This window comes from Sebastes umbrosus, chromosome 13 (assembly GCF_015220745.1).
Source record: "Sebastes umbrosus isolate fSebUmb1 chromosome 13, fSebUmb1.pri, whole genome shotgun sequence".
NCBI classification, from domain to species: Eukaryota; Metazoa; Chordata; class Actinopteri; order Perciformes; family Sebastidae; genus Sebastes; species Sebastes umbrosus.
In genome coordinates this window covers 17,382,046-17,397,278 of record NC_051281.1, presented here as the reverse complement: position 1 = coordinate 17,397,278, position 15,233 = coordinate 17,382,046, and the positions used below count along the sequence as shown (strand labels likewise).

At 39.1% G+C, this 15,233-nt stretch overlaps 2 protein-coding genes across 4 annotated transcripts in view; one reads left to right on the top strand and one right to left on the bottom strand.

Moving 5' to 3' along the window:
* Positions 1–12,120, top strand: part of LOC119500308 (glypican-6-like) — a 112,892-nt gene extending 100,772 nt beyond the window's left edge. Inside the window, exons 7-13 of one of the 3 annotated variants that reach the window (XR_005209596.1) lie at positions 421–557; positions 1,533–1,708; positions 3,342–3,833; positions 6,276–6,320; positions 6,446–6,561; positions 8,004–8,715; positions 11,653–12,120. Coding sequence is in view for 1 of the 3 variants with exons in the window: in XM_037789983.1 (XP_037645911.1) it covers positions 421–557; positions 1,533–1,708; positions 3,342–3,547 (519 nt within the window). In the remaining 2 variants the exon portion in view is untranslated. Of the gene's footprint in view, positions 1–420; positions 558–1,532; positions 1,709–3,341; positions 6,042–6,275; positions 6,321–6,445; positions 6,562–8,003; positions 8,716–9,968; positions 10,258–11,652 lie in introns of those variants that run through there. The other 2 variants (XR_005209597.1, XM_037789983.1) reach the window with 2 other exon arrangements.
* On the bottom strand, positions 6,099–11,602 carry dct (dopachrome tautomerase). Its single transcript, XM_037789984.1, has 8 exons — positions 11,118–11,602; positions 10,724–11,023; positions 9,983–10,083; positions 8,543–8,709; positions 8,261–8,440; positions 8,030–8,165; positions 7,735–7,936; positions 6,099–6,537 (listed from the first exon to the last, which is right to left on the bottom strand). The coding sequence occupies exons 1-8, from the start codon at positions 11,404–11,406 to the stop codon at positions 6,365–6,367; spliced, it is 1,548 nt and encodes a 515-aa protein (XP_037645912.1). The 5' UTR covers positions 11,407–11,602; the 3' UTR covers positions 6,099–6,364.
* Positions 12,121–15,233: the final 3,113 nt, after the last annotated feature.

Below are 15,233 nucleotides of genomic sequence, written 5' to 3'. Positions count from 1 at the left end.
AGACACTTCTGATCGGGCACAAATCTCACCATTGTGTAACTTATTGTCTACACAAATGTAACCTGGTAACTCATGTAGTTATTCAGGGAGTTTTTTAAGAAATGTATTATTATTTATTATTATCTATATATCAGCAGACATGAAAATAAAGCAATTAACTTTCTATTCTTTTCGTGGTAATGTACTAAATAAATTACCAGCTATTGGGAATATAATTATTAAATAATGTTTATAATAAAGTATTTTTTTTAAATTAAAAAGTAAAATTTGCAGACCTGTAAAATGAAACATTACCCTTTTTTATATTTCAGTATATATAGATGCATCATTTTCAGCTGCAACTGCACTCTTGGAACACAGACTTGATTTGTTTATATAGGATTTTTTCCCTCCCATGTAACGATGCCTGTCTTTGCTTAGGTTGTTGACATAAAAGAGAAACTGAAGCTGTCAAAGAAATTTTGGTCCAGCCTGCCCGAGGCAACGTGCATGGAGGACAAAGTGACCGCTGGAAATGCCAGTGATGAGGAGTGCTGGAATGGACACACCAAGGGCAGGTAGGTGCACTGAGGCCCGGGGCTGATGCAGGCTAATACAAAAGGTTACTTAGAAGTCCAAAGTCTGTTCAACTCGACTAATGTTAATCAGTCTAATCCTAGAATTAAAACAGATTATTTACTTCCCCTGATTTAAACTCTGCTGTGCAAAAGCTTGGCATATTTTGACTCGTTATCCGTCAACTAAACAAATAGGAAGTGGTCTCTTAAATAATGGTTGATAACTCCGGTTTGGATTCACCCTTTACTATATATTATAATTTGCTTTTTTAAAATGCTTTTTTGCTTTTTTCTCTGTGTTATTTTATGGAATTGTGTTTCCATTCTTCTTTAAAATGTGAAACCAGCATGCCTGATAATTTCATTTTCAAGGAAAATATTTGCACGAGCGCTCCAAATGCCCGCAGCCATGGCTGAGGTCACAGTTTAATTGATTCGCGCTACTTTTATTCATACCATCAACTGTATGATCAAAAGATGTTCAGCATTCATATTTTAAATTATTTGAATAACCCCTTAAAGCTGATCATTTAAGCCTGTATATTGGTATTGGATGTGGAAGCTTGCTGCTATTTTCTGTGACGAAGAAGAAAAGAATATCACCGGCGGACATCAAATGTTCGCTGCGATTTCAGAGGTGAATATTACCCAGAGTGACCTGGGCTTATGGGGAAACAAATGCTGTTGTGTGAGACGATTTGTGGAATGGCCTCACATGATGGCCTGCTGCTTATTTATCAGACAGGAATGCAGGCAGCTGACATGTTTCGCCTGGGGAAATATCTCACAAATATATCCACACGTTACCCCGCATGATTAGGTCAAACATGATTAGGTCAAATTTTTGCCAACACTGTTATAACCTCAAAGAGCTATTCTAGCGCGCTGTATGAGAGTTAGACCCATAGATTAGCCAATCTTCTTGTCAAAAATAACACAAAGTTGATTTTATTTTTTGTATTTTTAACCTAAAAGATACTTCCCTGAAGTTCAAAAGGATGGCCTGACCAACCAGGTGAATAACCCTGAGGTGGGTGTAGACATCACCCGCCCAGACACCTTCATCCGCCAGCAGATCATGGCTCTGAGGGTGATGACCAACAAGTTGAAAAATGCCTACAACGGCAATGATATCTACTTTCAAGACTCAAGTAAGCAATTTCCCATGCACACACACACACACTTGTGACAACATGCTACTTTTTTGTCTTAAGGCATGAAATGTATTTTTAGTCTTGTCCTCTCCGCCCTGGTTGATTCTCCAACCTGTCACTCATCTTGATAAGCTGTCTGCTTTGAAATACTGTCTAACCTTGAGGCGGAGGTAATCAACATCAGTAAAGCCACAAGAGGCACTGAAGGAGCAAATAACTAACACAGGCAGTGTGTAAAAAAATACAGTGCCAATAAGTCCAGTCCAGTCTTCATCAAGGTGTCTGAAAAGCTGATGAAGACAGTTATGGAGGCAGCGTATTGGGTGTTCAGTATTCTCCTTCATTTAAATTCACTCCAAAAAAGCCCATCCATCAGAGAACAGGATTTAGTTCAGTCATATTGGGATTTATAGAGAGCACAGAGTCACAAACACATACAGACTGGTACAGTATTATATACAACATTTTATTGCTGAACCTCCATTAACAGTTTCAGCGGAAACAAGCTGTAAACAAAACACTGACATACTGTATTATCAGCTTTTGAAGTCGATATGTTGATCTTGTTGGCAAACAAATCCAACAGATAGAGAGAGGTATTAGTATTGAGTCCGCTATTGACTTTCCTTTTAGCTCTGTTTTGGGCCTCCACCACCTCTTGAGAGAAATATCAAACTGAACACTCCACTACGTTCACCAGTTAGTCGCCGACTTTGTCTGCCTTCCACTTGGTGCTGGGCGGATAGTGTACAGTGGGTTTATCAGAACTGCGTCTGAAAACAACGCCGATGAGTGAACCAAAACAGAAAAGCCAAAACAATGAGCTGAAAGACAATAAAATGCTGCATTGTGCTGAAGGGATCTGAAGACTCGGGTGATCATTTTCTGACACCTTTCACATACAGTACACGTAGTCATTTGATCCACCATTAATATAAGCAAATGCTTTATATTGCAGCTTTAACGGTACAGCGTGTAGGATTTGGCGGCATCTAGTGGTGTGGTTGCAGATTGCAACCAACTGAGTACCCCTCCGCTCACTCCTCCCTTTCCAAGATTGCAGTAACGTGAGCCGCCGAGTGCAAAACCGTGGTAACGCCATTAGCCTCCCTCAGAGGCCATCCTTACCATAATAACACTACTTTAGGAGCAACGGAAGTCAGGCGGCGGCTGGCGGTACCACGGTTTTGCACTCTGCGGCTCACGTTACCACAGTTTCACAATCTTTACGGAGAAATACGGTTGCCTTCGGGTAACGTAGATACTCAAAAGATTCTTGCAAGAGCCAGAATTTGTTTGTCCGTTCTGGGCTGCTGTAGAAACACGACGGAGCAACATATTGGACTCAGTGAAGAGGACCTGCTCCCTATGTAGATATGAAGGGCTCATTCTTAGCTAACAATAACACAACGATTCTTAGTTTCAGGTTATTATACACTAATGAAATGGATGAATATTATATTTCATTTCTGCTAATAGATCCCCCTTAAGTTTTTCACACTGTTCCTTTAACTTGAATGTAAAAAAGTTGCATACTGTAGCTTTAAGGCAACAGTTTAGGACTGTAAAATCTGGTTGAATTGTTGACTAATGTGCTCAGTCTGGCTTTTATTTTGTTATGGTGTTGCAGGCGATGAAGGCAGCGGCTCAGGCAGTGGCAGCGGCTGCACAGAGGTCTGCCCCACAGACATGGACGGTGTTGCCACCGAAGCCCCGGTAGTGGAAGCCGACCGGAGCGGGCCTGTGGATGACTCTGCCCCGCTCCGTGCACCCTCTGTAGCCCTGCCAACCATTCTGGCCCTCTCAGCCCTGGCACTCCACCGACAATGGAGATAATGCTGGAGGAACCAGCTAAACATGGACAGCAGGGTTTTTGGTTTTTTTTGCAGTTTTTGTATTCAGGCAGATGGAGCTACAGTCAAGCAGACAGTATTCAGGCTGCCAGCCTGGAGGCTAGAGGAGTCTGCTCTGAAAAAGAGCAGTCATGCATCATGATTTCCCACTTTCCCAAAGATCGTGCAGTGCCATCCTTAGACTTGACATTTTATGGCATCACTTCACCATCTAACACTGATGCCGACCCAACAAACTCTGCTTCAGAGATTTCTTGCACATATGGCAGGTATTAATGTAGGACTCCATGTGGAAAAATATAACACGCACTTTGATTGTTTTGATTTTTTTAATGCAAAAAATTGTTTGTGTGTTGAAAAATGTTGAGAATGTGGTTATTTGATGCACCTAAAAGAGGCACAATAAGTTTAATATATGTTTAACATTATATTTTGAAAAAGGATAATGACAGAAAATTCAGGAACATGTGGTTTCCACCTCAAATTTGAAATTGAATCCTCGTTCCATTGCCATTAAATCGTGTGCCAATTATTGATTTTTGATGAGAAGCGATTGAATATTCATCAAAGTCGTCACAAATCCGTGTTTGTTTTTTAGATCAGATGCAGCCACTGAATCGTGTTATGTTTCACAGTCATTTCAACAGTGACGTTTGGCAAGTTTGTAGGTTAAGTATATCATGGGTTGGTCATGGATCTGCTCTGTACAACAGTCGTCTTGTGCTAAAGCTCACATTTTGTTAAAAGGGATAAGATTAACAATTTTTATATACTCATTTGCCTTGCAACACATTTATTATCATCATATCATGCTGGTTTCTCAAGCTTTGCTTCAGGAGGATACAACCTGGACAAAATTAATATGGAGCAATTATTAAAACCAATATACAGTAATGCCATTATACTGTAGTGATGCTGGTTCTGTAGTGTTGTGGGGTGCTTGTCCTGGTAATGTCAGAGAGGGCTTAACAATTTCTAATCCTTACTAATATATAATGATTAATCAATAATATATTTCAGTTAGTTTTTCTCTGTAGGGGTTCATGTCTCCGTTAAGTGAGTAGTCACCAAGTGTCAACCTCCATCTAACCACTTTATACTGTAGCATCAGTGACCTGCAAGCAAAGCCACTCAAGAAAGAGATACACAAATCAACCATTTATACAAGATATATAAAATGCTCTTAAACATACTCTGCTGATATTATAATGCCTTATAAAGGCACGGTAATGGAAAATCATGACCTTGTTCTGCATATGTGTAAATGGACATTGCAGTATGGAAAGCACTCCCACTCGATACAGAATCACCATCACAGGTGGAAGTCTGCTGCTTCTGTAATCTCTATATTCATTTACAGTAATCTGGGCCTATAATGTTTTCTTCTGCATCAACAGAATAGTCTGCAAGTATTACACATTTTTAGGTGTTTCCAGAAATTCTGGATTTGCATATACAGGAACAGAAAAACGGTGCCACTTTTGCATAATGTGATTGAATATCCAAAGCTTATCCTGTAACTGCTTTCACAGTTTGGATAAAATAGCCACCAAAATGTGCATAAAAAGCTACAAAACTGAAATACTGTCAGACAGTAGTAAAAAAGTTAAGTGTTTTATTCCTACAAATGTATTAACACAGTTATTTAAAAGGTGAGGGAATTATTAAGAGAAGAAGCAGCACACAGTGGTTACTGGAAATGCAAAGAAAGGGCCCCTAAATTTATCTGTAAAGCTTGAATGGTTATGTCTGCAGCACAGACAGGCTAGAAGCCGACCACAGTCACCTGTGAAATGAGAATCTGTGGAGACCGGACAGGCCTGAATGCTTCAGTGAAGCTCCTCAGTAGAGCGTACTTACAGAGAATGTGAGAGGCCTGGCACTGCTGAGGGGGGCGGACAAAACCAGCCTGTATGTACGTCCACTGTTCTCTAAGAGCCCGTCAGCTCCATAACCAGCAGGCCAGCTAAGCTTACATATCCAAGGAATTAAGCAGTGTTATGCCCTCCGCAGTATATCAGTGAATATTTGTTGAGCTTTTCTTTATTGCATTTAAGTCAGCGTTTGCATCCACATTGCAAGAACAGAAATATAGAGGAAAATATGTCCAATGTGTCATTTAAAAGGATTCTTTATTATGATCTTACAGGATGCCCTTTTTATGTTTTGTATCATTGAACTTTTAATGGTAATATTTTTCCAATAAAATATTGAAAATGGAGGTCTGGTCAGACAAATTATCTGAAAAACATAATTAGCAGGAAAACGCTATAAGTCAACATTTTTTACAATCAATGCATTTCTGTATGGAGTCAAATCCTAATGAGGGGAAGTTTGGTCGGAGTTTGAATCTAATTTCAAACTAAGAGGGGCGAAGAACTAGTTGAGCAAATATGCCTTATTGTTTTCCAGTGCAATTAAGATGATTGCATTTGTGTTTTGTTACTGTTCTTGAGAATAAATATTTATTAAAAACATTCCAATAGATTTGTATTTGTGGTGGCTGTTAAAGAAATTGTAAAATGTACATAAGCTCACTAAACCAGTTAAAGTATACATTCATTTTGATTGGTCTTGGGAAGTTTTTAATCTTATTTGTCAATTGATATTACATGATTCTCATATTTGTTCTTATATGAAATTTGATTTAATATCTAAAAAGTACAAGTGTACTTAACGTACAGGATTAATATTTTCCTCTTGCATCACAGTAGGGCCTACAGGACATTGTCGATTGGCTGCTCCATCTCTCTCGGGTATGTATAAGTACTGAAGTGCATTTCAGAACAACAGGGGGAATCTAGGCTTCCTCTGTGTACTTTCTATTTGTGAAGTCTGCTTTTATCAGGGGTTCAAAGCTTCTGTTTCTCCGTTGACGCAGGTAGAGCACAAAGATAAGGAGAAGCGCCAGGAGACCGATGAAGACTCCCCCCAGAGTGGAGCCCAGCACAAACACAGCCGGCCCGCCATCTGCTGTAAAGATGAAGCACAAGTGGAGTAAGTCATATATGATACTTTTTAGCAGCAGAAAATGGAAATGTCAGTCATTATGTTCAAATAAGATGTTTAAAATGGGGATTTGATAGGTTTGATTAGGCATTGAATTGACATCAATGATAACATTGCTTAACTATTATCTGATACTTCTGACTTCAAAACTAACTTTATAGCCTTTACTGTAGTTTGCAACTAAACAAAAAACATCTATGGCAATTTAACAACACTGACCTATACCCAAAAGGGCAATGCCATTAGCAAGCATGTTTTCTCAAGCTAAAAAAATAATAATAGAAACGCAGGATGATTATTTTGCACCATAATGTAATGCATTCACAAGAGTTGAGTTTCTGCTCTACTTTGTCAGCTTTCTCATATATATTGACAAAAATCAACTTTTTTGTTTGTCAATCAAGAGCTCAACAAACTTCAGAGATTATTCTATAGTCTTGTAGTCTAAATCTGAGGTCAGGTGGAAGTTAATAAGTTTAAACTAATAAGCCTGCTTTCTGGCAAGGAGTTCCTGGTAATTTTAGCCCCGGGAACTACTTTTCAATGAAGTAAAGGTTCCTTCAGCCCATTGTTGTCTGTGTTTCAATAGCAGTCTAAAGACCTGCAAAGATTAGGCAAATTAGTCCACTGACAAATGAAACAGCAACGTGACATGGGACGAGGGCTGCTGGTGGTCACAGCGGTAAACACACTCTGCAGCGTGCAGTTCAGTGTGTCCACCTGATTCATCTAAAATACACAGTGAAAAATATAAACGTTAGGTTTTATCTCACTGCGACGATATTTACTGCTGCATAGTATTTACTGATGCATGTTGGATGTAATGAATGAAATGTAGAGGAGGAACGTCTGTCTCCACAGTAAATCATCTGTCAGGTGTTTGACGGTTATTTTTGCTTTAGATCGTAACTGCCGTCAAAACAATCAGAAAATAACTTTATTTTCTTTCATTCACGGCATCGCCGCGCTGTCTGTCTCTTCTAACGCTCACCCTCTCAGCTCGTTCACACGATCTCTCTTTTTCCCTCTGTTTTTTTTTTTTTATAAATGAGTCGGGAAAGCCTAACTTTACTTTTAATGTTCTCAAACAAAGAGAAATGTTCTCCCCTCGTCCTAAAATGGACCTAAATCTGTAAGCTTATTATTTTAACACTTGCTCACCATCCAGGGCAATGGCATAGGAATATCCCAGCTGCTCAGATGAGACATATATCTCCTCGTTGGTGATCGGAGGGAAGAAGGGAACCATGTTGTAGTGCCTGTTGTGACCAATGGGGGCCATCTCGTCTGGGAAGGTTGCGTTGGATGGAATGAACCTTCTCATCCACTCGTCAAAAATGGCATCAGTGAAAGCGTGGAGCACCTGCGAAACAAACAACCGGGAAAAACATGGTGATTTTAATGACAGCAACTTTACTGTGTCATTTCAGAGTAAAGCATGAAATCCGACTCTGACCAGAAAGATGGGGTCGTTGGCTGCAGAGTGAGACAAAGCGCTGGTTCCGTTGAGCATGGAGTGGACGAGGTTGTGGAGGTTATTGACCGATTCGTCCAGTTCTCCATCTGGTTTGTCGTACCCTTCGAGAGCATTCCTGTTGGTCGCAAAGTCTGTTAAACAGTAGTTTTTCAAAGAAATAGCAAGTATGCATTTTCAAATTATTATTGATGCTAAACAGTCGAGTTTTACCTGAAACTAAAGGAAGAGTTGGTGAAGTATGGAGGGCTGTCGAAGTCTCGGATTCCAAGACAGCTTCTGACGTCGGTCATGGTGGGCAGAGACCGGTTACCTCCCTCCATTATCCCCCTCTGAATGGAACCCTCATTGGTGCCATTACAAAGAGTCACCAAGCGATTGTACTCGTCCAAACTGGAAATGAATAAAATAACTGAAATATTAAAATATGTGATTTCTACCAATCAAAACATGCATTAATATCCGTTTCCTCTCATCAGTGATTTGTGCCTATACCTGTCACACACCACCCCCCATCTGGAGAATCTGGACTGGTTGCTGATGAGGGACGGGTTGTCTGGGTTTCGGCCCCCCAGCATAGCGTCGGTACACACATCACACTCACTTTGCCCCGTGGCAAAGTTCCAGTAAGGGATCCCAAAGTTCTCATTGCCGGTCAATCTCTGCAGGTAATGGACAATTTTATTATATTAGTTTACATTAATATTAAAAATGTTAATTTTAGGCATCAACATGGACTTTTGACGGCCAATATACGAGCCCTTATTGCTAACTGTGACTTCCTAAATGTGGATCCAGTCTAGGATATATACACTCACCGGCCACTTTATTAGGCACACTTGTTCAATTGCTTGTTAACACAAATAGCTAATCAGCCAATCACATGGCAGCAACTCAATGCATGTAGGCATCTAGACGTGGTGAAGACGACTTGCTGAAGTTCAAACCGAGCATCAGAATGGGGAAGAAAGGGGATTTAAGTGACTTTGAACGTGGCATGGTTGTTGGTGCCAGACGGGCTGGTCTGAGTATTTCAAAAACTGCTAATCTACTGGGATTTTTACGCACAACCATCTCTAGGGTTTACAGAGAATGGTCCGAAAAAGAGAAAATATCCAGTGAGCGGCAGTTGTGTGGACGAAAATGCCTTGTTGATGTCAGAGGTCAGAGGAGAATGGGCAGAGTGGTTCGAGATGATAGAAAGGCAACAGTAACTCAAATAACCACTCGTTACAACCAAGGTATGCAGAATACCATCTCTGAATGCACAACACGTCCAACCTTGAAGCAGATGGGCTACAGCAGCAGAAGACCATCGGTACTAGCAAGGTGTACCTAATAAAGTGGCCGGTGAGTGTATATCTATGTCTCGTCATCCCTGAGCCTTCCTCTCTCTCGCCTCCATTTATCAAATTTTTGACCAATTCTCTGCATCTTAAAAATCTTCTCCATTCATTCAAAAATTTGAAATATCCTCATGGAAGGACAGTATGTGACATTAAAAAAAACTCTTGTACTGTATGTGATACAAAGGAAATTTATTTTAGGAAGGTTTTCTGCTCCTTATGGGTGGAGCGTTAACCTTCAACCATTCAATGCAAGAATGTCTTATTACTTTTAAGAATCTATTCACCAAAATGTTATTGATTGACAAACTGGATGGATAAAGGTTTTTATGTAGCTGTGGTCTGGAAAGAACCTCCAAGGTATCAGACACTGATGTACCAATGATTGCAATTTAATAATAGCCCAATACTATTTGCTTAAGACAATGAAAAGCTGAGCGCCTCAAATGAGGATTATTAATGTTCTCAGTGACAAAAGTCGACTTGTATATTCCCAACTGATAAACCCTCGTAGTGTTGCTGATCCCATCCAGTCACGATGCCAAAAAACAATGTGTTTAATAACATGTTTTCAGAGGATTACACGTACCTGTAACTCTCTCTCCAAGCTGAGGAGGTGATACCTGTGCCAGGTGATGAATGCTGGTCCTTTGTGGGAGAAATCAATGGCTTTGAACGGACGACCGGGACCTACAGGGAAACAAAGTATTTGATGTGATCACAAGGCAATAATGTGCACATCACATTATATGTCAAATAAATGTGGATCCTGTTTAATCTATGTATGAGTAAACTAATTACTTTTGATTTCTCACGAGGAATTTATATCATTAAAGTCACAGTAATAAAAAAAAAAAATCACGATCTACTGTCCCTCTTAAATTAATTGTTTTTTAATACCAATCTATATTATTAATGTTTTCTGATGCTGTTCAAAGTTGTATTGCTTCAATAATGTTGAGAAACACAGTAACACAGGTGTGTATTTTTTTAATTATGATAGATTAAGAATAAAAAAAAAAGTAGAGTTAGAATTTTTTGGTTAAACTCCACAATTATAAATCTGAATATACGTCAAATGTATGTGGTTAAGAAAAAAAAATATGGATTAGGTCTACAGATCATATTAAGTCATATTATTTTGAAATGCCTGGAACAATCTTTAATAGGGTCACCATAGCCAGTTTTAATAAATTATATGATATAATAATAATATATTTCTATTTTTTTGTTATCATGATATTCCCATCAATTTCCTAATTAAGTCAACCACATAAACCAACCAGTTGCAAGAGTTTTCAGTCGGGAAAATGTGACCCTGCTCATTTACCCAGAAGAGTGTCTCGGACAGAGTAGTAATGTTGCCACACAAAGAAGTCGTAGATGGAGACGTTGGCGAACTGGGGATCGGTTCCATTTGGTCCCAGGAGTCCCAGCCAGTGCTGGGTGGCAATGACGTAGTCTGGGTGCGTGGTGGTCTTAGCCAGCTGCAGGACATTGAGGAACTCCTGGAGCTCTTCGGGGGTCAGGGAGTGGATGTCCTTCCGTACGACGGGGGCTTTCCTCAGGTCACAGCTTGGTCCGGTCCAGCCAAATTTGCACTGACCACAGTCATACCCTGCAAAGTTACCTGCAACACAGAGAGCAAACTGAACGTGTCAAATCATATTGATGATGTTCCAGGTTCAGCATGAGCCAGTTTAATAAACGTGTGCATGACTCACCAGTACATCTGCAAGTCTGATTGAAGAATTTGGTCGGCCACCTCTCTCTGTCGTCAACATTTCTCAGCCTGTACGGTCCTCCCCAGGGCTTGCTGTCGACTCGAACGGCCGAGCAGCTTCCTCTCCCCGACAGAGAGCCGCACACGTTGGCAGGATCTGAGCCCATGGCGGGGCAGCACTGCTTGGACACGATCCCCTCGACTGTGCAGCACACTCGGGGAAACTGAGCCTCTGCAGACTCAGGCCAAAGGAACAAACAAAGAAGACCAAAACCCAGAGCGTTCATCATGTTTCACCTGTTTGTTTCCTCCAGTCAGCAGTGACGAATCAGTTTGTACATCAACTTTCTGCAGTAATGCAGCCAATTAGTTCCCCCAGAAGAGTGTGGAATCTCAGTCTGCTACGGTCCCCAGTTGTGGATCTTCAATTTAGATTCAGTGATAGTGGAAACAACACTTAAAGCCAAATCATGTAGTGTTCCAGTTGGTTACATGCACATTAAGAAAGCCTCTAATTTCTGTTCTTGCTTTTGTAGAGCTGAGGAGGATTAAGCCTTCGGTCTTGTGATCATCACCTGACAGCAGAGCTGTGAGGTGGACTAAGATCTGAATGAATACCAAGGAACTGCCTTAAGGAACCATAAAGTGTTGTATGGCCGCTTTGTTCCAAAATACTAAATTTGTATGTTTTTTACATTTAAGTAAATCAGAAAAATGATAAGAAACAGTCAGATTTGCCTCAAACAGAGCAGATGGTACAGCCACTTGTGCGAACATTGGTCAAATACAAAATAAATGAAATTCTAATAGCAAATTTGAAATAGAAACTTTGTCTCAAAACAAATTATTTGATTTGTTGAGTCATTCTCAGCCATCATAATTGGAAAAAAAAACTGTCTGGAAAAATCAGCTTAGGAGCCAGAGCCCCTACTGTAAATCTGTTATGTAAATTTTGATGGAGGATTAATCACTTTAATCCAGCCATAAAGAAATTGTCAAATTTCTTGGGAGCTTGTTTAGTGCCTTTTTGTTCCATTCATTCAACTTTTCACCCCAGGTCACAGCTGATACCATGTGCAGTGCATGTGAGGTGGGGAAAGAGCAACTGTAGGAATTGTAGGACTTTTTCCTAGCATCATGTTTTTATCTTTCACTCACTATCATACTGATATATGCAGTGGTGAAAAGTACATTTACTCAAGTACTGTAAGTACAATTTTGATGCACTTGTACTTTACTACAGTATTCCCATTTGATGCAACATTATACTTCTACGCCACTACCTTTCAAAGTGAAATGTTGTACTTATTACTCCAGTCCATTCATCTGGCAGCTATAGTTACTATTCCAATTGAGATTTTACATTAAAAACACATAAATGTATAAAACACACAAGATTAAACCACTGGTTCCAACCTTTTGGGCTAGTGACCCTTAAGAAAGTGTCTAGTTGGGCCTAAAGAGATTTTTCCCTTCTGAACCTCTCAACTGTATTCTTTAAATAACAGTTTAAGGACCAAAGAGGTAAAAAAAATCCAATATTTACAAAAAAGATCATATGAATTTTGAGTATCACAACTTTGTTTTTTCTTCTTTCCTACCTCATTAATCGTCTCACAACCCTCCACATGTATCTTGAGACTTGAGAGAATAAATCAATCTTGTGAATTTTTAATACTGTCTGTGTAGTTCACAGAAACAAACTATAAACAATCACACAAATGAAGGCTATACAAACCAAGAAATTATTGGAAATTTGTTGCTTATTTTGACACCAAATAGCTTTTTGTTTCAAAGTACTGCAGCGCAGAATTAAAAAAAAAAAAATCATTCAGTACTGACACCTGTATTACAGTGCATGCAACTTCAACAACATGTTAAAGCAGATGTAGTGTTCACAGTGCCCTTTAGAGATGGTTAGCACAAGGTTATGATCAAAGTTTAGTTTCTTTGAAAGAGTCTGAACCACCAAAATGCCCTAGAGGCAGAATATTCCTCCTCTGTTCATGATTTGGTAGAAAACTGAATCTAACTGCGTCAAAGAGCTCTTCAAAGAATTGAGTGGGGGATTCTGAGGATACATGACTGGATTTCATGTGACCGAGTGTCTCATTCACGACATCGATAAAGGTTTGAAACTGAATTTAGGGAGGTAAACACATTTTTTGTGGATTGTCTCTTTTGTAGGACTGTCCACGACCAAAGATATTCTTAATTGAAAAACACGATTTTCATTCTAATAACGATTTTGACGACTAATCGATTAGTTGATTTAATCGACAGATCTGTAAAACTGAGTTCCTCCACAAAGAATCGCACAAAAGCATCACTTTAAATCTTGTGTTTATCAGAGATGTGCTCTTAAGATTTTTGGAAATAAGTCATTCAGCATGAAAAAAGCCTAAAAAAACGACTAATCGTCTAAAGAAATCTTAATCGACTAAGAAGGGGCAGCCCTAATCTGTTGTATTATTATTTCTATGTCTGTATTTTGTATTTTCTTTGTGCATGTTTTTGTTTTATCGTAGCTTTTGCACCCAAATGAATGAAATCATCTGATTATGTTTGTTTTTAACTCTTAAGCCATAAAGGTCAAATCCACCACAACACACACACTCATGCTTGGTCTTCCATGAGGTTGTACTTGTGACTAAAATGATGATAATCAATTGCTCTGTGTTGTTTGAGGATGATCTTGGTGAATGATTTGTTTCTTACTGACCTTCTGATATAAATATGGTTCAGCTGGAGTTTCCTTTTCAGCAGCCTTTGTTCAGAAGCAGGAGCTCCTCATTAATCAAAGAAGCTTTATAACGGGAGAAACTCCTGATGCTTTTTCTCTTTGACTCTACACTCCTGATGCATTCCTCTGGTCTGCATGTGACTGCTGAGAGCTTAAGTGCAGTTACGGGGAGTCAGTAGTCCACCACACCAAAGAGAAAGTTACGGAGTGTTTTTCAAAGTATTTTACTGTTGTTATGCTATAAATTGATGAGCTATAAGATTAAGAGATACATAAACAGTTGTCCTATCACCATCCCTTCCCTGTTATCATTTCCTGGAGTCCTTTCATAACTGATAAAGCTCATCTGTACTGCAATACTTCAGTCATATACTGTAAATGCACTGTTTGCCAAGCATCTCCATAGAGTCAGTTTGCCTGTTTACATCCTATATAACATCCTATATATCAGCATATGATTTCACTGAATATGCATGGAAATAACAGTTGAGCTTTGTTATAATAAAACAAATCCCAGGGTTTGAATCTAAATTCACATTAAATCTTCTTTTTAGGTCATTATATTACTGAAAAAGTGACAGTGTCCATGTCCAATATACCTTTAAAGTATCAGATAAACATGATTCTGTACATAGAGCAGACATAAACATGGCCTCATGAGAAAACTCATGTGTGACCGCTGAGGCTTTTACACAACAGGCCGTGTGAGGTTCACTGCACACAACAGGATTAGTGAGCAGAATTCCTGGAAGAGGCCGAAGGAATTTCTCCAGAGAAATTATTTCATATTTATGCCAATAAAAAAAAAAAAGTCTACCCGCGTGTACGTGACACGAGAAAGAATGATCAGGCCCAGGGTGTATATGACTCTAATGAATTCCCCAATGACTTTTCATCACAGTCATGGCTTGTCATGTTAAGGAAAATGTGATGTTTTGCATGCAAAGCGTTATCAATTAAACCAATTAAAGAAAAGATCAAATCAAATGTTATCAACTGAAAAAATACATACCTGCTTAAAGGTTTAGCAAAGTAATTTAGGGATGTGAAAAAATACAAGTGAATATGCATAGATATGAATGAGTATGGAATCAAAAATATTGCAGCTGTGTATTATCATATTATGTGTGATAACATGTTGTATGAATACATTCAAATGTGTGAATGTATAATGTGATTTAATTTTTTAATCCAACAGGAGATCTGTAGCTGTGCATGATTTGTGAACAAATGATAAAGATTTGCACAATCATTTCCAATGTGTGAATGCATGAAGAAGTTATAATAAAAAATGTTTGCATGAAACACATCTATCTGTTTGTGGGTAAAAAAAAAAAGCACAAAATTCAACTCAAGTTTACAGCTCAAATCTGT

Coding starts and splice junctions, on each gene's coding strand:
- dct (XM_037789984.1), bottom strand. CDS start 11,406: ATGATGAACGCTCTGGGTTTTGGTCTTCTTTGTTTGTTCCTTTGGCCT. Junction 8,710..9,982: donor GCTTGGAGAGAGAGTTACAG/GTACGTGTAATC, acceptor CATTACCTGCAG/AGATTGACCGGCAATGAGAA. Junction 8,166..8,260: donor AACTCTTCCTTTAGTTTCAG/GTAAAACTCGAC, acceptor TGCGACCAACAG/GAATGCTCTCGAAGGGTACG.